Raw genomic sequence first — 25,635 nt, 5'->3', positions numbered from 1 at the left:
ATTTTCATATTCAGTTCCCCTTCTTTATATAGACATATGTATCACACATATGAGAGAGAGGGACTCGCAGTTAAAAGACACCACCACTGCTTTTGGGAAATAAAACTCCAGTTACATTTACAGTGATCACTACTTATCTGCATCTTTTAATTAAAATATTAAAATCTGAAAGTCAATTGGTTATTATTCAAAGAACTTTCCAACAGCTAAACTCATTGTTTTTACAAAACTCACCTGTAACCTAGCTGTTTCTTCAAACTTAGTACAAACCATAGACAATGTTTACTTTTGGTATTGCAAACAGATGATGTTGACGTTTTTTAATCCTGTCAGTATAGATGATATTCTGTAACTGCAACAATCCATAGTTATCATGTGGGAAATTCCAAGGTGCCTCCAGATACGTCAATAATATCCTCAATAAAACCTTCACCTACTGTAAGTGCTGATTTTCCTTTACATACATTTAAGTTTTCTTGTATGAAGTTCATCACACGAACTGGAACTTTTAGAAAACAGGCAGAACATACACCATAGAAAAACAACCCCTCACTTCCCTTCTGTACTCATAGGCAGATTTGTGTTCTTTTAAAGTTCAAATAACTATTTAAAATCAATTCAGCTGCCAGCAACCTGTTTTCTCTAAAAATACAAAAGCATCTAGTGACTACTACCAGCAGTAAAACAAATACAGCAGCTGTACAGTAACAGAGGATGTAGATTTTCATAATTTGAGTGACAGTTTGCCAAAGCAGATAGCACAGGTGGACAGAGCTTTGGACTTCATCTAGAACTGCAACTCTCCTTCAGAGATGCCCCAATCTCGTGGCAAGCATTCTGCAATCTCTGAAAGTACAGCTGCCTCTGCTGGAGGCAGATGTTCAGTCTAGCCTCTATGAGGGAAACAGAGGAAGGACACATACATAAACATACATTTTGAAATAATCTCAGATAACTTCTATATTAAATTGTATGTATGTATGTATGGCCAGACTTCGGGAATGCAGATTTGGGCAGGGCTCCCCCCACATGGGTGTGCCATTCCAGCCTGTGCAGTGGATTTTTTAGGTGAGGCACAGCATGCACAGAACTGGCCCCACCGTTTCAGTCCTGAGGTCCATCTGGCACGGCCGAGCGAGCTTGGACAGTGACAGTGAAGTCCTCGGGACTGTCACAGCACCCGGTACTAACCGGGGATGACCCTGCTGAGCATCCGAGATGTGACGGGATGGGATGGCAGGGAGGCACTGAACTGCCAGGGGACGGTCCCCACTGAGACTGGAACTCAGGTCCTTGGGATTCCATTACACCACGGGCCCGACCCCAAAATTAAATTAAAATACATACAAACCCCACAAGACTCTGATTTTTTTTCTTTTTTTTACTGTCAAAATTCCTGTTCATTTAGCCTCTGAAGGCTGGGTTTAGAACGGCTCCTTTCCAGTCACCACAGCAGGGCAGGTTGGAAAGGGCCACCGCAAAGAGCGACATGAAGCACTACATCTATTGTACTTGCAAGAGCACTTGAAAGAAAAGCTCTGAAGAACAGACCATCTCAAAAACTTTGCATTCATAGAACCCCTAGTTTAGAGTGGGAGCTCATTATTATTGGACCTCACAGAGCTAATTATAATACTAATTAAGAAAAATTATTAAGAATTGACAAAGGAAAGTTTTCAACGAAACATATTTTAGAAACATGCTTTAGAAACATTGCTGATAACCAAACTGATTTCCTTTGTAAGCAAGATCTTTTATACTCGTAATTGCATATAATTCTTTTTAAAAACTACACATGGTGCACACACACTCCCCAAAAGAATACAAGAGAAACATAAAATGAAAATTTAATGAAGGAATGATCAAAAAAAGCACAGAAATAAAGACAATTGCAATGGGATAATGCTAATAACACGTACTCCAGTAGAGTATGTTTGGGTAAATAAACTAGTGAATTCACAGTATCACCAACTACCCTTCTGTCACACATTCAGACAAGGAAAAGTCACTGCTTCATTATACTGTAGGACCAGCTGTACCCCAAAGCCTTGGAACTCATAAGCAAATTTTTAGGGAAGAGTATAAATGGCAGATGCATCCTTTGGATTTACTTCATCTCCCTTCCCGCCTGACAGATTCAAATCCTGCTTCATCTTTTCACAACTGCCATTTGATTATCTATTACTCTGCAATGAGTTAAAATCTAATAAGGTCATATGTTCTGTTTCTACTGTTCACTAATGTGAATTCAATTTCTGAAGAAAAAAGAAAAATCAGACAGAACATTTTTACTTTTAGATTACTCTAAAAGAGAACCATTCTTCACCAAGTATAAAATTACAGTCAACCACCTGGAGTTTCATATCCTTTCAGTGTTCACAGAAAGAGCATACTCACAGAGAAGTCACAAAGGCTGAGCTATTATAAACATCAGCTTTAATAAGTCTTTGAGCATTGCTCTCAACATGGGCTGTAGTAACCATGAGGACTCCCAGCCTATTTCCAAAGTAATTTATTTCATATCGTAGAATTGTTCACTTTATTGGAAAATACAATAGATTGGATTGGTATCAGGAAAAAAACAAAGGGACAAAGCATAGTCCATGTTTATATATTTTCCATCTTTAACAAACTAACTAAACAACAGATGGGTGGCATCCCTGCCCATGATGGGAGTTGGAATGACCAGATGACTTTTAAGGTGATGACCTTCCAACCAAACCATTCTATGATTCTATGCATATTAGGAGGGGTTTGGTGATCCTCTGTCTTTTCACATTTCCTTTTTAAAGTTTGCTTCCAATTGCAGAGTTTCAGAGCTTTCTGGTCACAGATCTCTAATTATTGGATTTCCTAATCTTACACTCTCTCAGAGGAAATTTATGTTAATACAACAACCATGAATTAGGTTCTTTGAATATGAAATTCAGTTGAAGGAAGGATCACCACATTTGAAATACAATTCTATAGCTTGCAGTTGCACACACATTCAAAAGGGAAACTTCAAATTGTGCATATATATATAAAATACTACAAAACTGGAGACGGAGCAGAAAGCCTATGAAAAGATAAAACCAGAATAAAAATATCAGTAGTTCTTCTATTTATAGCATTATTTTATATTAATTACAACATTAAAGATATGCAATAGACTAAAAAGACTAAAGAAAAAGAAAAATTTAGAATTACAACAGACCACTCTGGAACTGCACCTGCAAAAAACAAGCCCCACTTAGCTGCATGTTACATTTTCTCCAGGAAATCTGGCTCAAGAACCCCTCACCTCTCCTTGTCTTAATCTTACTGTAAACAATACAAAAAGTTTTTCTGTTGAAAAAAGAACTGGACATCTAAAACAGAGCAACCACTACTCTGTCATATTTTTGGCTTAAAAATATTATTTCAGTGATGCACAGGAATCTGGGGTTTATTTTTTTTAGAAAAGTGTAAGTTTAGAGGAGTTTATATTTGACTTTTTTGTCTCTTTACCACAGCAGAATTTGGCAATTTCCTTTATGTAACTCAATTTCATTAGGATTCTTTTATCTCACAATATTAAAAGTACTCACTCCTAGTGGTCTAATTTTCTTTTTTCAGCCATATACCAGAGATTACGAAGAAAAGAACCTGTGGCCTACATTGTGGAGTGGTTTGCCTCAGACACAACAATTCCGTTCTCTCAGGAAAGACAAACTAAGTATGTTCCTTTTTATCAACTTTCGCTTGTCTATGGATTAGTTAAGAGGTTTACCTTTACTTTATGGACCAAATTTAGTATCTTCAATAATAACATCAACTTCAAGAGCAAACCAGATTCTCTTGGTTTATACCTACAGCTCTCAGTATTCTTTCTAGAGGCTTCCTTTCAGTTAGAGAAGAGTTGCTTCAGGGTATGTCTGTGCTGAGCAGTGCAGTGCCATGTAAACGCCTAACCTCAGGATCTCAAGAAACGGATTAAAATAGCTCAGGTGCAGCATTGCATTGGTGCTGTTGGTCTGTTTCCAGTCATTAAAAGCACACCACAAATTCAGTGATGGACAAAGTTATCCGAACAGTCACACAAACACATTCCTCCCTCAGCCAGAAGAAAGAGCACCATGACTGATGGTTCATGAGGTCCCAAAGCTGTTCATGAGGGTCCATTTAAAAGAGCAGCAATGGAGACATGTCAGCCTAAGTGCCAGCGAAAGATGTGTATGGCTAGACTTCGTGAACGAAGCTTTGGGCAGGGCTCTCCCCACGTGCCCTTCCAGCCTGCACAGTGGATTTTTAGGTGAGGCACAGCGTGCACAGAACTGGCCCCACCGTTTAAGTCCTGAGGTCCATCTGCCACGGCTGAGTGAGCTTGGACAGTGACAGTGAAGTCCTCGGGACTGTCACAGCACCCAGTACTAACCGGGGATGACCCTGTTGAGCATCTCAGATGTGACGGGATGGGATGGCAGGGAGGCATTGAACTGCCATGGGACGGTCCCCACTGAGACTCGAACTCAGGTCCTTGGGATTCAGAGTCCAGAGTGCTCTCCATTACACCATGGGACTGCCCTTTTGTCAACAAAAGATACTCTTACAACAATAAAACTTCCCTTTCAATTTTTTTACACAGAGTTACATAGTGATCGATGCATTAGAAGAAAATACCTGTACAGTTTTTATTTCCCACACTGTTAGAGAATGACTATGTAACTAGGAAATAGTGTACAGATACTGTTTTAAAAAATTAATGGTTTGCTTCCTTCTTTATCACTGACTCACAGAAGGAGTTCAGAAGTAGTTTACAGAATTATTGCCATGGATTTCTGTTGGCTGTAAAGTAACTGTGGCAGAATGAGATCTTCAACACTGATCGTCAACACTGTTGCATACCATTCTATCAAGATGAAGCCTCTGATTATCTCCTATGCTTCTGAAGCCCCTAAACCCACGAGACAATGCCTCCAAACCCAAAACATTTTAATATTTTGCTTCAGCATTATCACAAGTGTATATTAGCTATTTAATGTTGTGCCATGTATGCATATATGTATATGAGAGTCAGGCATACAAGAAGTATCATTACATATGTAAGACTGCAAGAATTTACCAACCAACTACCCAGCAACAAATACTTCTCTACTAAGCAGAAGAATGAGAAACTAAAATCCAGCTGTTCTCATCTTCTGGTGAAATGTAATATGCACCCAAGCTGCATCTTATGCAGATATATGTTACGCACCTTGGTCTGTCCAGATCACATTAAACAGTGTGTGTGATGCAAGGGTTTGGAAAAGAATAAACTGACCCAGGCACCAATTATTAGTTTTAGTTGTCTTTACAACAAAAAAATAAGTCTTAGAAATTTCTTCTCCTGCAGTGACACACAATGTAAAGAAATAAGACAGACACCCACTACAACAGCAGAAAGACCTGCAACAACATAAGCGCAGTTTTTAAGAAGCATTCAATGAACTTCCAAGACACAGATAGCAAAAACATACATTTAAATACCTTGCTAAGGTACATCTTCCAACAGCATTTGGCAAACTTACTAGTACTATACCATGTGATGCTCTCTTTAAACAAATTAGAAAAGAAACAGTTACCACCTGTATAAAACAGCTTCATCTCACTTTTATTGAGGCATAAAACCGGTAGCCAGGACATTCACTCTTTTCAAGGTCAGACAAGAGGAAGTTACTCACTGTCCCTGTTTAAAAATACCAGCAAAGACATACTGTGCAGTATTTAAATTGCATGTATCTCAGGAAAATATAGGTAGTCTTTCAGATGAGAGCCTAAGTTACCACAATGATCTAATGCTACCTTTACTTTTTAAAATCCCTTTTTTCCTCACAGCACTTGGAACTGACAAATACATGCTTTTTTGTGAAATATTTCAAGCACCTTGTTTAAAACCGGTATAAAAAGAATGCCAGACTTTGTGGAGAATATTTACAAAACTACTATCAAATGTATGCCCTACACTTAGATCTTTTATCTGACAGACATTTTTCCTTTGTTTTCTCGACATTCAGAAACAAATGTAGGAGAGCCCAACCCTGGGGACAGTCAGTCTCTTTGGACCAGCACAGAAAAATTATTGTTTGAAGTTCCAAGCGCTGCTCCACAGCACCAACTCTCACCACCTGTCCCATCAGAGCTTCAGCCTTTCAAATTTTATTTGAATTATAAGCTTCTAGTAGTAAGATTCTGTGCAGTGAAGGAACATATTTGTTATCAGAAACTGGAGTGAAACACCCCACTGTGACAAAGTTTACGACATCCAATATGGCTAAGGACTAAAGGACTCATGAGACCATGCTGCTGGGAACTGCCACATCCTTTCAAGCACACATTTTAAGCAAAACACAATTATTTTTTAAAACAGCCTTTCACAGTAATTGTTTTTAGAACAGTCAGATTCATTTAACTTGATACATAAGCAAAATCTATGTTAAAAAACCTACCTACAGACATCAATGTGAATAATGGATGTGAACCTTCCTCAAGCAACTGAGGTAGAATCTTTCAACTTAAATTAATTGAAAGCAAAAGATCAAGCAAAAGCTTTAAATAACTGCTCCAGTATTGTAATAGCATTTCACAGTTAAAACCAACATTATTTCCCGAAATACACAAATGAAAATACATATTTACTTTAAAAAGGGAAATACCCGAAAGAAAGGGAAATACCAAAGCATATTGCAGTATGCTTGATAACACAAAAAAGTAAATCATCACTGCTCAGTAGGAAGCAGGGCAATAAAATTATAAATACCTTATTACATCTTGATAGCAAATTCATATGTTAAAATAAACTGCAGATAGAATTACATTGTTTTGACCACTCTTCATACAGGTTTATTTCAGGGACATAATTAATTGTACACATAGCTCAGTATCAAGCAGAGAGACAGAAATCAATAGCAAATCAGACAGGTACAAAGAACAGAAAATTAATATCAAAATGGTTTATTATAAACAAGTTATATACAAATTTCACAATTAATCTCCTCAAAAGTATGGAATAAGTATAACCAATAAGTATGGAATTTAAAATTTTGTTGAGCGGATATCTAAAAAAATAGAATCTTAATATATGCAGCTTTAAATCACTGTATTCATTTTGAAATTTTGCCTGGTGGAACACATCAAAGTAATTTAAAAAACAAAATCAAGTTTGTTGAGTAAGAAAAGGCTTGTAGCATAATTTGAAGCTCAAGCATGGGCCCTGATGAACAGCTGTAGGGGAAAAAAAGAGTTCTCAAAGGCAATGACCACCACAATGATGTTTTTCACTCTTGTAAGTCACCATAGGAAAAGCAGCAGTCTCTTAAATAACTGGATTCTACATTATACAACAATTAAACACCCTTCACATAGGAAAATGTCCTCTATTTCTGAATCTACATAATAATCACTTCTCCCTATTCAACATCTTTCCCATGATTATATGTGTAAATGCTAAGAAAAATGCCTTAGCCACAATTCAGTTGGTTATGAGTAGATTTTAATATCTAATTAAGATGGGTCATTATTTCAAAGAGACACCAGTGGAGATTAACTCAATGATACAATATATGGCATTGACTCAATTGGCAGCAGTATTTTCTTTGGGTCCAGAACAAAGTAATATCCTATGCAAGAGTTAAAATTGCTTTGATCCACTCTGTCATCTCAAAGAACGTCTTTTATTAATGCAACAGAGATGCCTGCCAGGGTTTTCTTATCACCAGAATCAATGCTGCTAAAGGTACCATATTTCAGATGTACCTTAACACTCCGGTTCTCCCTTTGTTCACTGTGGAGCCCTTTCTCCAAGGAGACTTATCCACCTAACTTTTCATTATTATTTCTGTTGAATAGTTTGCTTTTTTCTTTTTATGCCATATTGCTGAATTCAGCTCAGGGATACTCACATTTCTCCACTCACTCTGCATCAGCAGTGGCCACATAAATCCTGTAAATACTACATTGGTCCTGAATGTCCTACTCACAGATGTAAATGTATGTAAGTGTCTGATGAGACTGGTACTGTCTAATAAGTTTGTAAAACACACAGACATTATGGAACCATAACGTATTATTATAAAACATTTACATACTCAAAGACTGCAAAACAATAGGATTTCCTTACTATGACATATTTCCTTCCCACACTTGCAAGCAAAGCAAATTAACATATCATCATACATCATACTCTTAATCTAACAGTTTAATACAGTTCATAAAACACAACAAAACTAAGTTGTGACTCTCAGCAATAACTCAGAAAAAGTGCAAAACAAGTTCCTTAATAAAACCATTGGACATATGAATTGACTTTTGAAAAAATTAAAGATTTTATGTTTTTGCCATTTACAAATCAAAATCAACTGACATGATAGGATAAAATCTGGAACTTGATCTTGTACTGGTGAAATAAAAATGAAATTCTTTCCACTTTTGAGAATGTGCAGACTAAGGTTCTGAATGGGCAAGGCCTTAGAGATAGTACCCTATTCAGTATGTCGCCATTATTCCTTGTTAACCACAGCTCCAGTTTCTAAAACTTATGAAATGAGAGTGGATGGATCTTCCACCTGGACACTTTGTTCTGTTACACATTGTAAAGTACTGGTTTGTCAGGGAAGGGGTGTAACTACAGTACCTCCTGATTTTCTGTAAGAATAACAGTGTGGTACATGACTATGGAGCAGCCATGTAGCTGGCAGGTCCCTGACCCATACACTTACAGATGGGTATATTTTCAAAGTTAATAGCTGTTAAGATGATCACTTTACATACTTTAGCATTTAAAATGTTACAGTAAAATTGTATTTATTTATTTATTCTTGAAGGTCTTCCACACAATCTACCAGTTAAAGCATAAAATACTTGCATATCTGTAATAAATTCAGTCTACTCTTTACAGCCCAGACTAGGGTGTGTACAACACCTTTCATGTGTCAATAAATGTACAATCGCTATTCATAAACAAAGTTTCTGAACCAATAGTACTTCCAAAATGGTCATACTCATATGAGACTGAGCACTGCCTTTTACTTGACTTCAAACATTTAATCTAGCAGCACTTCCTCAGTTTATTAGTTTAAAGCCTGATTCCAACCCTTAGAAACTAAAGGGAGTTTTGCAATTAATGTTCTGCATTTCATCCCCATTTCTCTAACACTACTTGTCCTCATTTTCGTCCTCTTCAACTTCTATGTTTATGTCCAACTTCTATAGCCTCACACTTCTGTTTCTTCATGTGGATATCACCTACATTTACCTCTGCTGTCTATTTCATCTGCACTGTCATTTTTCCATTTTAAAAAAGCTTAATGAAAGTATTACAGGGGTTTGGATAATCACAGGATGCAAGGGCAGAGGACAAGACTAGACCCATGGTCTTCAAACCATTTCTCAGCTCTCAGAGAGCTATGAAGTTTTCCTTTAGAGGCAGGATCCAGCAAGAAATTTAAATCTACTGACAACACAGGGTTGGGAAATTTGCTATTTATCAACTGACAGAGAACTCTCACAAACAGCCCGTGGAGCATCAAAGGCTCCTGTATCAAAGGCAAGGACCACTCAACTAGATCTTCAGTTATGGAAAGGATTTCCCTATAATACTGTGAGGCATCCGTCTTATGTTAATTAATTTTACACTATTTACCTGTTCAGCAACATCATAAAGCACTAAATCACAAGAACTTTGTATTTCCGGAGTGATGCACAAATTCAAATTTTCTCATATAAATAAACTAACAATAAATTATTTCTAACAAACAAAAATCTTTCCTAAAAACACACATGCATGAAATTTACATTTCAAAGAAATTTCAAGCAATTGCTAATTAATCCTGTCAAAAATAATGCTTTTAACATAGTTGTAAAAAAAAACCAAAAACAAACAAAAACTTAAAAAATAATTCTCAACTAAATGCAGAATATTGATTATCCCAACTCCACCTTCTAATAATCTCAAGCCAAACAAAGCCCCAACACAAAAATTAGCTTTATTCCTATACTGCAGAACAAGAAAAAACAATATTGCTAACACATGTATATAGCTGAGACTATGTCTTTAAACAAGACAGGAGACAACCTCTGTCAGGTGCCACAGTTGTGTGAACATTCAACACAGTTACTACTCATTTCTGATCACTGCGTTTGGGGTGACAAGTTTTTAGTTTTTCAAAGAAAAAAGGCTTGGAAAACATTTAGGATTTAACAAAGAAAGATTTTCTGGGTAAGATCACTGGCCAAAAATGTTAGACACTTTTTAAAAGTACCACTGAAAAAAGTCAACTAGAAAACACTGCTTTTTATTGCTTCAATCTATTATTTTAAAGGAAAGCAGCATAAGCATTCACTGGGCGCAGATCAAACCCCTTATTTACCTCCCAACAACTTTCACCACCAACTATAGCTGTGTTTTCTCTCTACTGTTTTTATACTTCTTTCTCTCAGATTTCAATAGGAAAAATGTACAACAGCTCCCATCTCAGCCTTTCCAGAAGACTGGCTCAAGAGGAACAAGGTCTAGCATGAAGTGACAGCAGCAGATGTAGAACTGCTCAGCCCAGCTTACGTAACTTGCAAGCCTAAATGTCAAGCCAGTCAACACTAATAACAAAGTTATGGCTTCTTAGACCTACAAGCAAACCTGTGCTCTGTCACAGCACTGCACAGGGAGGGAATGGTTCCTTTCAAACTACACCTAGAATTCAAACCTCATTCCTGAAAAGGAGTGATAACCATCAGAAAAGCACCTTCCAAGCTCTCCATGAAACCATAACAGGCAACAGAAGCATATCAAACAAAGTTTTCAGTAGAACTAAATTTTAAACAACAGTGATTTCTGAAGGTTCTCAACATCTATTGTGTTAGCATTCATTCAAAGTGGTACACAAAGCAATAGTTTGTACAAAACTTGGACATCTTAAGCAAAAGGAATTTCGTACTCTGAGCTCCTGTATCAAAATAAATACCTGAATCAATGGGTGCCATTAGATGCTCAACTCTAAAAGAATAAAGCAATTTCTGACATGTCTCATCTTAAGTCCTATTTTATGAGCCACCATGGGAGTCTCCCCTCTGCACAATCCCTAAACTTTAACCATTTTAACCAATACTTTAACCATTTTACTCTCCCAGTGCACTATTCACAGAGGTTACACACCAAAGTCTCTTTGTACATCTTTTCTGAATACTACAATTTTATCACTACCTGAAAACTAATCTGAATCCTTCCAGAATTAAAAATAAAATAAGTAGAGGCCTATTTGAAACACTTGTCCTATAGCCACTTGATGTGCTGAACTTGAGGGAGGTCAGATAATGGAGAAGTTACTCTTTTCTCTGTTTTGGCATATTCATGCCTACAGGTAAGGTCATACAAATTTATCTTCTATTTTTAATTTACAGAGAAGATCGAGTAAGCAAGTGATAAACAACAGGAACAGTGTTTATAACTATCTCACAGCTGAAAACCAGCAGTATCAAGTGGCAGCAATGAAAGTGTTTTAACAAGATTATTATTGCCAACAATATGACAAATTAAGTCTCCCAAACTACAAAATGGTAGTAAGACAAAAAATAACATGGCTAGTATGTCAGCTCCAGCTACATTCAAAGTGCTGAAATGCACATGAACCTTATCAAATTCAGTTCTGAAAAGACATTTCAACTGTGAGGTGCTGGGTATTCTTTTTGGATGAGGAACTCACCCAGATTTCAAGTCTGTAATCCGTAAACAATTAGTAGCATCCAGTCCTACTTTTCCATTTCTGACCACACTGGAAATGAAGGGCGAGAGTGCTGGAGAAATTCTGTTCAAGGCAACTTCAGGTGACATTTTTGTATGTTCCTCCTTCTTTTTGTCTTGAGCTGCAAGGGAATGGCAAAGGAAAAAATAAAATTAAAAAATATCCTACTTATCTGATGTAAATTCACATGCATTCTCCAAACATCAAAAAAAAAAAAAAGCTAAGCACACAAAGGACCAGGAATGTAGAGTAACTGAACTGTGCACAGGTTTATAAACTAAAAATAAGCACAGGTAGGTCTTTTTCCTCACACCTTGGCAGTATTCAATATCAACATAAACCCAGAATTATGTCTTAGGCTCTTTTAATTAAGGTCCTATCCCTCTCAAAAAGAGAAATAAAATTTAGGGCCACTCTTGACACTTTACAAACTAGACCTTCTTGTGAGCACTTCCATTAGGTCTGTAACTGACAAGCCACATTTGTTCTGCTTCCACTGAAATCAGTGGGACTTCCATTAATTACAATGGGGGCTCAAGGGTTTGATTATTTTTCCATATTCTCACAAGCAATTTCTAATAGCACAAGTGTATCAATAATCAGTGTTGCTCTCACACTATTTCGTGAGGACTTCAAAATGCCTTTTAAAGGCTGACATTGCTTCTCTTTCTGTGGTGTCACCATAGTCTTTGTAAAGCATCTTCATGTTCCTTCACACAACGGATCAAGAAGCTGATGCAAGTACATTCCAAGCACATTTTCAAAAGTGCTTGCAACTGTGTGTCCTTATGATAAATCAGACAGGCCACTAAATTAGCATCCTGTAAGAACCTGTTGCTTTTTAGGTGAAATGCAGAAACTGAGCATGCACACATTTTAACCTACAGCACCGCAAAAAGATTAGAGTGTGTGAACAACAACAGACTGTGGTAAGAGAAGTGGGAGAAACGAAGGGTAACCAGACTATTAAAATGTTAACATATTTATTTGTGTTCTTAGTCATAGTTTCATCTGAAAATTAACTAAATTTGGCAGTTTTGGAAAATAAGGCTGCAAATGATTGAAGGTAACATAAACATGCCACCAGTACAGAAGAGCTCATACTTAAACTCTGACAATTAAAAAGTAATTTTTGAAATACCCATTCAATTGAAAAACACCAATACACACTGCATTTGACGTCTTACAAAATGCTGCATATAGGTTACTGTATTAATAACTTCTATAAAGAGTGTGAACAACTCATGGCAACAGTTGTAATTTTCTGTTGTTTCTCACACTCGTTTTACAAGTGCTAGTTAGTAACTAATGGATAGTCTACAAAGTAATAGTTTTCTGTAACTGGGACCAACACTAATTTTATATTCTGTTCTCATGGAAGTCATTCACACAGGAATAGTACAAAGCAATGCTCAAGAAAGAGTGTTTGTCCTGTTATTTGCAACAGATCTGAATAAAGTAATAGCCAGGCACTTTAAGGCAAACAGAAAGACTAATAAAGTAAGACTTCCTAAAAATAGTAATTATCTTTAATAGACTGGCTCCTACATTTTATGGCAGCAAGGAAGCTGAAGACTTAAGTATCCATGCCCTGGCATATCATGTGTTCTCTTCATATACGTGATTTGCTGTAATTGACAATGGTAACAATTTAAGTTTGCTTCGCAAACACTTACAGGAATTTAAGGTACTACCTCCTGTTTGGTACTTTTCTATCAAAAATTACTGCCTATCTTACTCTTCCCCAGAGGGACTGAGGGAACACAAGCCCATATTCGATCTCTTTCAATGCAAAGACCAATGGCTTACATTGAACTGATAATAAAAATGAATTTAAACTAGAACACTGCACAAGAGTGGCTAAAACAGGGCAATTCTTCAGTCTGCCAGCCCTGCTGTAGGGAAGCAGGGGGCAGATGGACTGATGGAAAGCTTAAACCATGACAACATGCTGAAAAATATGCTATTCTTTTAGCAATCTTAAAGTTATACAGCGGGATCTCAGAACTGGTTCTGATAACAACACATTTTAAGAGGACTGTACATGTTACGAGGGTGAAATTGTGAGACATAAGAGATACATGTGGTCATCACAGCTGGACAGATGCACCTCCCAAAACTAAACAGCAGAATGAGATTCCTTATCTTTTTGTTAGTAAAATTTGCAGATATTGTCAAAACAAGATATAAATGACTGCTAGGCACTTCTGCTGATTTTATTGCATCATTTCTTCTAACCACAATACCTTCTATATAACAAGCTGGATACACCATACTTAAAGGGTTGGTCTCAATTAAACTCACTGATTTATTTTGTAAACAAAGGGCTTTATAAACCAGAACACAATTTGTACCATTTTCCTAAGATTCAGCTGTCATATACATTTTTTCCTCCCAGCTTAAATTTCCCACAGTACTGGAAACCAAACACAAACAAACTCAAGGGTATTAACGAAAACAAAATTCACTGGACTGTTTCCCCTTCCAAAACAAAACATTTGAAGGAAGCAAACAAACTAATGGTTGAATCCTTTTAGATTCAACTGGCTGAATAACTTCAGGCTAATGTTACATATGCTTCACAGTAACCCTGAGGATGAGGCACTGCTCCAGGCACTGCACAGGGTCCGGATGGGAGATGCTCTGCTCGCCCATGCCAATATCACTGTGGGCTAAAGTGAGATTTCAAGAAGGCAAAGGCGAATATTGTGATGGAGGCCTGGAAACGCAAAGGGATGCTTCCTGTCTAACCCTCCTGGCGTGCCCGTCGGCAACCTGGTTGTGTGGTTTTCACTTGAGGGGTGGCAGGAACAGCGTCTGGATGTGAGTGGGGCCAGGAGGGGACCCATCCCCACCACCACGTCCTGCTGCTGTGCCCGAGCACAGGCACGGAACGCGACCGGCGAGGGGGATGTGCGGAGCTCCGGGGAAAGCCGAAGCCTCCTCAGCCCTGGGACGGGAAAACGCTCGTAATCTCAGAGTGGGTCAGGTTGGAAGGGACCACAGTGGATCACCTGGCCCACCTCCCTGCTCAGGCACGACCACCCTAGAGCGCATGGCATAGGATTGCATCCAGACGCTTCCTGCGTATCTCCAATAAGGGAAACTCCACACCCTCCCGGGGCAGCCTGTCCCGGTGCGCGGCCACCCGCGCAGCAGAGAACCTCTTCCTCGTATTCAGGTGGAACTTCCTACGCCCCATTTCGCTCCGGGCCGGCCGCGGCCAAGCCCCGCTCCCTCCCCAGCCGGAGCCGCCCCGTGCGCGGGCGGCGGGGCCGCCACCCGCGGCGCTGCGCCCGCCCCGCCCCGCCCCAGCGGCGCTGTTTACAGAGGCCCCGCGGCTCCGGGCCAGCCGCTCCCGGCGCCAGGTGCCCTCTCGCGCGCTGCTGCCCCGGGAAGGGCAGGAGCGCTGCTCCCTCCCGCCGAGTCTCCCTACCCGGCTTGTCCCACCCGCCCCGGCCCCGCCATTACCTACGGCGGCCGGAACTCGCCGCTTGGCAACGGCGTGCGCGCCCCCGCCCCCGCCGCGCGCGTTCCCGCCCCACCGCGCGCGTTCCTGCCCTGCTGCGCGCGCGCCCTCCCGCCCCGCCGCGCGCGCACCCTCCCGCCCCGCCGCGCGCGCCGCCGCTCCCACCCGGGCCGGGGGGGCTTCCCCGGCCCCCCGTTATTGGCGGCCGCCGCACTTGCCGGTGCGGGGCTGTCCCAGCGGCTCAGCTTCAGACGGAGCGGGGCGGGGGAGAGGGGAGGGGGGCGTCCGTGGCAGCAGGCGTTCGGTTAGGACAGCACTGCCGGGCGAAGGTCCCCGCGGGCAGCCCGTCGCCACTGGCAACCGGGGAAGCCGCGGCGGGTCCGGGGCAGGGTCCGGGGCAGGGTCCGGGGCCGTGCCGGCGCCATGGCCGCGGAGGTGGTGGTGGTGGGATCCTGCATGACCGACCTGGTCAGGTCAGTACCGGCAGGGGGATTCCTGCCCGCACTGGGCGGAGCGGCCCCGAGGTCACGGAGCGCAGGGCGTCACGGTGCCCGGGGCACAGCGGAGGCTCCCGGGGCAGGCCGGGCCGGGCGGGTGTCACGTCCCTCCCCAGGCCGCGATGGGAGAGGCGGGGCCGGCGCCAGGAGCGGCGGGCGGAGCGCTCGTCCCCGGGCGGGGGGAGGGACCGCACCGGGACGGGCAGCCCGGGATAGGGGGGGGAGGCTCCGGCAGGGAAGAAAGTCAGGATCCAACGGGACGCAACGCTGTGCCGTGTGCTCTGGGAGGACCCTGCTTGAGCGGGGAGGTTGGCCCAGGTGACCTTCGGTGGTCCCTTCCAGCCTCACCCATTCTGGGATTCTGTGAAGGGGGGGGGGCGGCTGGGCCTGGGTGATGTCAGCCTGAAATTGGGCTTTGAAAGAAGAGTGTGGGAACGGGGAGAAGTTTGAACGTGTTTGTGTGCTGGAGCTTTGATCAGCTGTCTGTTACTCTGGCGAGAGCAGAGATTCGCGTTTCTGTTCTCAGCTGTGCCGGGTGGGGCGGCCCCGGCCCGACGGGAGCGCAGCTCTGCACAGTCACCTGCTCGGGACTCCGCGCTCTCTGAGGCTGGGGCCAGTGTAGGGGGCTGAATCGATTCTATGGCAGTATCATAGAATCGATTGGGTTGGAAAAGACCTCCGAGATCATCAAGTCCAACCCTTGGTCCAACTCCAGTCCTTTTACCAGATCACGGCACTCAGGGCCACGTCCAATCTCAGTTTAAAAACCTCCAGGGATGGTGAATCCACCACCTCTCTGGGCAGCCCATTCCAATGCCCGATTACTCTCTCTGTAAAATTTTTTTTTCTGATGTCCAACTTAAACCTTGTCCTATTGCTGAGTGCCTGGGAGAAGAGACCAACTCCCACCTGGCTAGAACTTCCCTTCAGGTAGTTCTAGACAGTGATGAGGTCATCTCTAAGTCTCCTCTTCTCCAGACTAAACAACCCCAGCTCCCTCAGCCTCTCCCCATAGGACTTGTGCTCCAGTCCCTTCACCAGCCTTGTAAATAAAGCTGGTCAACTCTTAACACGTTTGTAGTTCAAAGCATTTGTCTTCACTGGAAAAATGAGAAAGAAAGCTTAATATTAGAAAGAAAACCGAAGTTAGCTTCATGAAACAGTAGGTTTTAAGTTGATTACTTTCAGGAAACATTTTGTGTGACAGTTTGAAATGAGACCCGTGGTGTAAAGGAGAGCACTCCGGACTCTGGATCACAAGGACCTGAGTTCGAGTCTCAATGGGACCGTCCCCTGGCAGTTCAATGCCTCCCTGCCATCCCATCCCGTCACATCTCAGATGCTCAACAGGGTCATCCCCGGTTAGTACTGGGTGCTGTGACAGTCCCGAGGACTTCACTGTCACTGTCCAAGCTCACTCAGCCGTGGCAGATGGACCTCAGGACTTAAACGGTGGGGCCAGTTCTGTGCACGCTGTGCCTCACCTAAAAAATCCACTGCACAGGCTGGAAGGGCACACCCATGTGGGGAGAGCCCTGCCCAAATCTGCGTTTGCCAAGTCTGTCTGTGTTTGAAATGCGATTGAGCGGGTGGGGGAGTAAAGAGAGAGCCTCCCAAGCTGTTCATATGCAAACAGATCAAGAAGTGGATATAGGAAGCCCTTAAAAATTTACCACTTCTGCACCCCAAAGCTGTTTATTTTAAATCTTGACATTTTTAATGGAATGTCTCAATTTATTTTTACTCATTTTCTGGGCATTTTGCTTTTCAAATTAAGTACTTGAATCTTGTTGTCTTCTGTCTTTGTTTTTTTATGTAGGTAAAGTTTGGACATGTCTTAAAAAAGTGCAGAAGCTCAGGAAAGGTCTTGGTTCCTGTAGCCTGCATTTTATAGTGAATACTAAATATTGGGTGAATTCAAATAAAATTGCAGGAGTTTGCAAGGATACAAATCCTAACCTGGACTGACTGACCTTGTCAGTCCCAGTACACTTGCAAATCAGTCTTTGATTTGCACTATCTCAAACACATCCATTTCTAAACTATGTATGCAGACATGGTTAAAATAGGATTTTAAAGTGTATGTATCTGGACTACAGCAGCTAGTCCTACTAGGAATTCTGCAATAAAAAATGTGTTTTGTATCAACAGACAATTATATTAAAGCCTACGGGCCAAGAAAGTGCAGAATATGTGATTAGAAGAATATGCTGAGGAGTAAGTACCATTTAGACATAGACTTGTGTTGCAGAAACAATTAAACTCCTTAAATAATCACAGAACCTGTGTCAGAAAGATTTAATGCTTCATGTAGTCTGCAGAACATGCTGGCAGCTTTCCAAGAAGAATAGTTGTCTTGTAAGTCAGAGTAAGAACTGTGGAACTGATGTTGACGTTATGTGTGAATGAGCTATCAGAGGCTTGTGACGTTGCACTGAAATTTAAAACATGGTGCTTTAACCTCAAGACATTCCTTTTCCTGTCTGTCTAAAATATGGGGAAAAATAATCAAAAAATGTCTACCAGTTCAAGCACTGCTGACAACTGCAGCTTTGGGCTTTTCTTGAACTTAACAAACAAACAAGTGAACAAGAAAACTCCCTCTTTTTCTTTTTCTTTTTTTTTAATTTTGTTTTGACTGCAAGTTTGTTAATGATAGAAATGCACCATTTATTTGAAGCCATATTAACTGGCCATACTGTAACCAAAGATTACATCAGAGGCTGTAGCAATAGATGCTGTTACACTGAGATTCAGTGGTTGAAGAAAAGCTGTTCCATTTTTTAGTCAGCTGAGAGGGTTTCTTAAATTGTACAGATGCTATCACAAGCACTTGTCTGACTCATCATTATTATCCTCTACTTTAAGGAGCTGTGAAGAGCTTTTTATAAGTGATGGGACAGCCTCGTTCTGTTACTAGCACAGAACTTCAAACATTTAATAAAATAAGAAAAAGAGTCTGTTTAAATTTAGTTAGCAGGAGTTTAATCTGACTAAAATCTCCATGTAGTACCAGTGTTGGTATAGTTTAAATGTATCCTGGGTTACAAAAGTCTGTGTAAATTTACCGGAAAGGACTAAGCAGTAGGGTTGGTTGCACTTAGGTGGAACAGGAAACTGCAAACAATTAAATGTGGTAAAAACTGTCAGGTTAGGATTAGGGTTGGTGCCAGGAGCATAACTCTTGACTGTCTTTTTATCTGGGATTTAGAGGGAGCTGCATATTCTAGGTTTAAAGGTAGGGTTCTTTTCAGCTGAAATGAAAGGGCATTGGGGTTTTGTGAGTTTGCCTGTCATTTATGCAGATGTTTCAGTTCAGAGACACGGACAGCAGTGATCAGCCTATCACTCATTTGGAGGAGTCTGAATAAATTTGTGACAGCAGAGAAAGTCAGACACATTTTTGGATGTGTTGTGTTTGATGGGCATATTCACCACTCAACACTACAGGCTGCTTTCTTAGAAGGTAATGATACTGATTGAAGCTCTCCAAGAGCTAGACAATGCTATGTTATAACTCAAACTGGTGAAACACCATGTTGGCCCTTTAAAATACAAACTTGTCCCTCTGTCTGGAGAGCTAAAAGCTGAGAGTGTCAGATTTTACATGGTAATGTCAGACTTTAAATGTTAAGCATTCCCAAGTCTGTAGAGACAAGGTAGTGGAAATCTTCAAGCTACCATTAGACATATGGTAGCCAGATTCACCGCTAAAAAAAATCAGCACATAATGTCTTTACTCAGTACAGTAAATCAATGATTTAAAGAAGTGTAACCTCTGTGTGAAATGGAAATGTACAGTTTGAAATTTGCTGTATCTTACGTAATGACCGAGACAGGAAAGGACAGGGACCTTCTGTTGAAGACAGATATTCAGATATAATTTTAAGAAATAATCAACTTCAGAAGAAAGGGTAGTGTGTTTTAGAACTCTTCTAAAGGGAAGAGGCCCAGTGGTTTGCTTTTAAAACACTGTTCTCATTGGAAATTCTTTTCTCATTGTCCTGTAGTGCTGCAGTGGCAGAATGTGGGTTTTCTAAAGTGAACTTCATATGATCAAAACAACCTCACGTACATACATGCAGCAAACCACTCTTGGCTTAATAGGATCAGGAACAAAACATATTTGTGGTCACAATCACAATCAACACTTCATTGGCAATAGCAGGCAATGGTAATAGAAAACAAAAACAGCATTATTCTATATGATCTAGATATCAAACCAGACGGGTACCATCCATAGTATTATTTAAATAGTTTCTCCTCTGACTCATACTTGCAGACTGGTCGTGGCATTGGCATTTTAATTCGTATTAAATCAGGACAAGACTAAACATATAAACCAATGAGAGTCAGACATACTATAACAATTAGAATAAACAGAGAAACTTCGGCATGGCAATGGAAAACAGCTGAAGCATAGAACAAAATGTAAAATGGAAAAACAGTCTTTGCATAGTCACAACAACAACAGTCTTTCAGTTTAACTTAAGAGAATGACACCACAGTCCAAGTACTGGGAAACTGTATTTGTTAGAATGTTCAGAATTTAAAGAATTTTCTGTGGTCCTCTTTCCTATCATGGTATTGCGTCATTCCCTTAAGAGAGTAGAACTAAAAGTTCTGCTTCCAGCCCTCTGTTGAAGCAACCAGCGTTAATAATTATTACAAGTGTTAAATTGATTGGAAGCATTCAGCAAGAGAAGAAAGACAAGGCAGAGAAAGCACTGAGCTATACACAGAGTGGTTGCTGGACTGGAGCAGGCAGTGGTGTCAAATGCACACCTGGTATAAACATCCCAGCACATGCATCGAGTCACTTTTGCTCACCGAGCACAAGCTCTGCTTGGGCCAAAGGTAGAAGGTGTCTCCTTTAGTGAGATTCCACATCTTCTTAAGTCTGTCATGGTGGTTATTGTCTGCTGAAGTGCTGGAGTAAATGGCTCATTGCCACATTGGAAATGTCCATGATCCAAAGCTATGTCTGTACTTTCTTTTTTAAAATGCAGTATTTGGAACAACAATTTCAGGGTATTTTTGTGGGAGTATGAAGAGGAATATTTTTACATTTGTTTTGAGTGAGCAGAGGAAATCTCACATATGACTTCATTTTCTTCTTTGCTTTGTTTACAGGTCTCACGCATGTTCTCATTTCCACCATTTCTCATGCATGCACAGTCACCAAATATGTTTTTGTGTTGTTTTAATATTTTTTCTGCTTTTCAGCTTCTCCCAGCAGCACAGTGTTCTAGAATCCTTCAAATCCGTTTTGTTTGTGTTTTTGTTTTTATCTGTAATGCTTCCCCTGCAGCAGCCACTCCTCATTCTAGTCAATCTGCCATTGCCAGCAGCATGGGAAAGCACAACTGTGAGGGAATACAAGCTTAGTCCAGTTGAGGAAATTAATCTTCTGGATCCAGAGAAAGGCATCAAGGCATGAGAGAATGTGTCATCTGTGAATTGTTTCATTTATGTAATGGTGAAAAATCTGGGCTTGATTTCAGAGCCAGTGCTGTCTGCCCCTTGTCTTCTTTTCTGGCCTGGCAAAGTTTGGGTGCATAGTAAATGCAGGACGTGCAGGCTCAGCATTTTGTTGTTCTGCTCTGATTTTAGAGAACCTAAATGTGGTTTAGAGAAACTTCCCTTTGCATTCTTTTGCATACCAGGAAGAAAGCCCTGTCTTGGGGGCCCAAAAAGAAAAATGGGATAAGAATGAAGTTGATGAAATCTTCAGTAATGGCATTCAGTAAGAAAATTTTCTTCTGTACATATACAGCTTTTGAATATCTCTAGTGGCCCAGACACTGCTGATATGGGGCCTGATCCAAGCTCATTCATGTCAAAGAAACTTTTCACTGCTGCAAATTGAAATTAAATTGTTGTCCCCCAGCTAAACCTGTGTGATAGTTTATTTTAGGGTGACACTCAGTTTAATGTTCCATTGTGTTAAGAGCATTTGGTGTTATACTCCAGACCTGAGAAGCTTCCAACAGAATTCCTCTAACAAAAAATGACAAAATATTGAAGAGGGGAAAAGGAGGGAAAATGTCTGCTTGGGTGCTTTTTAAATTAACACAAAATAACTAGGGCAAGGCCACCAGGGCCTTTTTTTAACCCATTACAAGAGCTGCATTTGCAACTAAGGTTATGAACCCCAAGCGAGAGACAGTGCGCCATTGATCCCAGCTGGCACCTTCTGAAAGGAACTGTTGTTTGTGCCACAGAGGATGCTGTGGGCCCTCTCTGAGAAGGACTGGGGGTACTAGAACACCTGCTCAGCCCTTGTCTTTGGCTCTTACCCATGAAAACTTTTTTTTCTCCCTTTACTGAATGGAAATAGGGGAAGTTTTAAAAGTCTTGGGAAATATGAATGTGAAACTGGTCACACAATGTCTTTCAAGTTGAGTGAAAAAAGTGTTGCTTTCTGGATTCTATTTAATTGAAATGTCCTTGCCCTTTCATTTGGTGCCTTCATTTTGTGTCCTACGCTACTGTGTACTGTAATTAGGCACTTGTTCCTTCCAGAGGCAATTTCATTTCTGCGATAACTAATATGCCTCTTGTTTTTTAGACTTGTTTCTCTAGTTACATTTTAATAGTATGTATTTAGTAGTGTTTTTGAGCTAAATAATATAGTCAGGCCTGTACTACATGAATGCTGTAGCTGAAGTAATTTCTTGGGCTTCCCAGTCACTGAGAGCAGTATTATTTGCCCTACTGTACATTGGAGAAGTTTACAGTTTGAGGGCAAGAAGAACAGTTTGCTTTGTAAAAACATAGGGAAACAGTAAAGATAATTGGAGGAAGATGTTAAAAATGGCAAACGTAGTAGGAAAGACGTAAGGTTTTACTGCATCAAATGCAAAGAGTCTACGGAGTTGAAGCTGAGATAAAAGGCAAGAAAAACTACTGTTCTAACACTGACAAGTCCCCTGTTGTCCAGAGGCCCCTTGTTTTCTGCTTTTGTTTCTGTCAGCTCTGCCTGCCTGCTTGCTTTCTGCCATTTTCTCACATGGCTGCATGGCAAGTTTCAGGGAAAAGATCTGTTTTAGTTCTGCTACCTTCTCCCAACACCAGCATTTTGGAAGATGCAGCACTGAGTAAGTTACCTCTGTTACCTCCTCCTTCCCATGAATGAGTTCCCAGCTGTCTGGTTCTGTTCCTACCAGCTGCAGTGTCTGATCTGCTTAAGTTTGTAAATTGCTTTGACATCCTTCAAGATGAAAGGTTCTACTTTAGAGAGATCATTATCACCTTCTACATTTCTCCACTCCCTGTTCTCGGTTCAAGCTTCTTGTTTCATCTCAGCTTGGGGTCCAGCATGGTGCTCAATATTCCCAACAACATAAAGCTTACACACAAATTTCAGCTTCCAGTCCTTGAGTTGTTTGACGCCTCTCAGTGTACTTCAGAGCTGAAGGTTAAATATATGTATTTTCCTGAGCCAATGCCAAAATGCTTAGCACTTGCCACACTGAGATTGTACTTCTGCATTTGCGTCTGACTTCATGTTATTTTTTGTGCTTCAAGAGACTGTGGAGTTCTCTTCCTCCCACTTCTGAAGTACTTACTCATTCTAGGAAGCATTCCAGCTACAATGTTGTTCTGAGATCCTACACTGTATTCTTATAGCTGTACTTTCTTCATGTTCTTGTGGTTAAACTGTAAGCCTGTCAGGGCAGGGATTTCACTCCTCTGATGTAGTGAACTTGACAGGAGCCCTCTGACAGGAGTTCAGAGGGCTCTCTGTTCAAAGACTCATAAGCAGTAACACAGTGTTTGGGCAGGAGTATTCTTTTTCTGTTCAGATGCAAGTCCTGTTGTCATCTTCATTTTCCACATTGTAAGGGCTAGGAAGAGAGTTTTTCACTTTATAGTATCTGTATGTTTGTTCCCTATGTCATTCACATTCCAGTGAAATTTCCCTCTTTCCTATGAAAGTGAGGTCATCTTAAACCTGTGTTTATGATACTGGAGTCATTTCCATGGCAGTAGACTATGATATCATCAGTGGAGGATTAGGCCTTTCCTATGTGTGTTAGCAATTAAAAGTTATGGTTTGTGAGATAAAACTAGTGTTTACCAAGCTTTTAGGTTTAGTCCATGAGAAGCTGGGAAACTATTGCTTAATTCTCTAGAGAGTTCACTTAGGTAATGGAGTAAATGAATCCAGAAACATTTTGATCCTAGCAGGTGATATGTTTTTGGGTGTATTTTCCTAATGAAAGAAGAAAATCAGCTACTCTATCTTGTGTTCTCTTGCCTGTCCAAGAACACTTGTCTGAAACCCTGTGGTACTCCTTATGGTTTTGTTATTCAGAGCTATTTAAATGCTTGACTTAAAGATTCACAATTTTCTAGTCTCATTAGGCTGGCGTTTTTCACCTTTGGAGGTCAGTAAACTATTACCCACAAAAGTAAACCAAAGTGATCATCAGTCTTTTCATCTTTTTAATGGGTGCCCTGTTTGCCAGCTATCAGTAGCTGAATCTCTTTGTTGAACCTTCCTAAGGGTGTGCATGCTTTCTCATGGGTTGGTGACAACAGAGACCATTTCAACACTGTGATGGCAAAAGAAAATTCATTCATTGAAAGTGTAGTGTCCAGTCTTAGAACAGTTGCTAATGCTGCAAGATGAGAATGGTGGATTCACAACATAATTTATTTCATCCCTTCAAATGCTTAAGAATTTTTAAGCCAGGGAAGGAGATTTTCCTAAACAAGGGTGAAGAGAAGGGGAAAAGACATTGGGTGAAAATTCATTGAGAAAGAACATTTTCAGTCTACATATTGCCACATGAGGCAAAATTTATAGTAGTTTTTGTTAACGTAGTTTATTTTCAGAAATACATTACACCTCTGCACATTTCAGCCTGTCTGTTTTCCCGCCTAACAGAACTGAACTCTCATAAAATATCTGTTTAATCAATCTGGGTAAGACCATTAGGAAAAAAGTGTTAAAATTGTGTGCCCTAATTACATACAGGACTTGCATGTGTCCTTGGGGCAGTCCCATGGTGTAAAGGAGAGCACTCTGGACTCTGAATCCCAAGGTCCTGAGTTCAAGTCTCAGTGGGGACCGTCCCATGGCAGTTCAGTGCCTCCCTGCCATCCCATCCCGTCCCATCTCGGATGCTCAGCAGGGTCAGCCCCGGTCAGTACCGGGGGCTGTGACAGTCCCGAGGACTTCACTGTCACTGTCCAAGCTCGCTCGGCCATGGCAGATGGACCTCAGGACTTAAATGGTGGGGCTAGTTCTGTGCATGCTGTGCCTGACCTAAAAAATCCACTGTGCAGGTTGGAAGGGCACACCCACGTGGGGAGAGCCCTGCTCAAATCTGCGTTTTGAAGTTTGGCCATACATACATACATGTGTCCAGTTTCACAGAAAGTCTAGAATGTGAAAGGGTTCTTCCTGACATTATTACCATGTTAGTGTCTACAGTAGAAAGAAATTCCATTTCTCACTGTTGTTCGTGGAAATGGAACCAGGCTGTAATAGAAAGACAAAATTACCATATGTAGTTTTTGGAGACTGAGCTTACTGATGCCATAACAGACCTGGCCCTCATTTACAGACCGTGTGGTCAGGTGAAGTTACAGCACCTCCTAAGTGTGTGGCTTCCCCGTCATTCTGCATTCAGGCTGAGGCTTCATCTGTCTCTGGAAGACCCGAAGTGGTACCTCTGTTGGAAGAAAATGAGAAGTCAGGAAGCATTAACATGATCAGGGAAGAAGCTATTGGGATAAAAGCTTATTTACCCATTGCCCAATATCAATATGAACAGTAAGGGAGTTGTGTTCATTTCTGCTGCAGAAAGTTGTTGTTTTATCTCAGTAAGGCACTATAAGCATATGGCCATGGCTTCATGTTGTAACATCCCACTTTACAGATAGAACAACTGTTGCCTTTTGCTCTCTGTAGGGTTCTTAGACA

General features: G+C 40.9%; 2 protein-coding genes across 4 annotated transcripts in view; one reads left to right on the top strand and one right to left on the bottom strand.

Annotated features, from left to right (window-relative positions):
* Window positions 1-15,522, bottom strand: part of BABAM2 (BRISC and BRCA1 A complex member 2) — a 179,225-nt gene extending 163,703 nt beyond the window's left edge. The window contains exons 1-2 of one of the 3 annotated variants that reach the window (XM_071577008.1): window positions 15,420-15,522; window positions 11,694-11,853 (exon numbers count right to left, since the gene is read on the bottom strand). In XM_071577008.1, coding sequence (XP_071433109.1) covers window positions 11,694-11,821 — 128 coding nt within the window. In that variant the 5' untranslated portion in view covers window positions 11,822-11,853; window positions 15,420-15,522. Of the gene's footprint in view, window positions 1-11,693; window positions 11,854-15,203; window positions 15,268-15,366 lie in introns of those variants that run through there. The other 2 variants (XM_071576998.1, XM_071576990.1) reach the window with 2 other exon arrangements.
* Window positions 15,523-15,543: 21 nt separating this feature from the next.
* Window positions 15,544-25,635, top strand: part of RBKS (ribokinase) — a 75,906-nt gene continuing 65,814 nt past the window's right edge. Inside the window, exon 1 of the mRNA XM_071577017.1 lies at window positions 15,544-15,674. Coding sequence (XP_071433118.1) covers window positions 15,625-15,674 — 50 coding nt within the window. The 5' untranslated portion in view covers window positions 15,544-15,624. The remainder of the gene's footprint in view (window positions 15,675-25,635) is intronic.

This window comes from Pithys albifrons, chromosome 2 (genome assembly GCF_047495875.1).
Source record: "Pithys albifrons albifrons isolate INPA30051 chromosome 2, PitAlb_v1, whole genome shotgun sequence".
In the NCBI taxonomy this organism is placed as follows: domain Eukaryota; kingdom Metazoa; phylum Chordata; class Aves; order Passeriformes; family Thamnophilidae; genus Pithys; species Pithys albifrons.
Note: the sequence above shows the minus strand (reverse complement) of the source record. Positions and strands in the feature narration are given on the sequence as shown.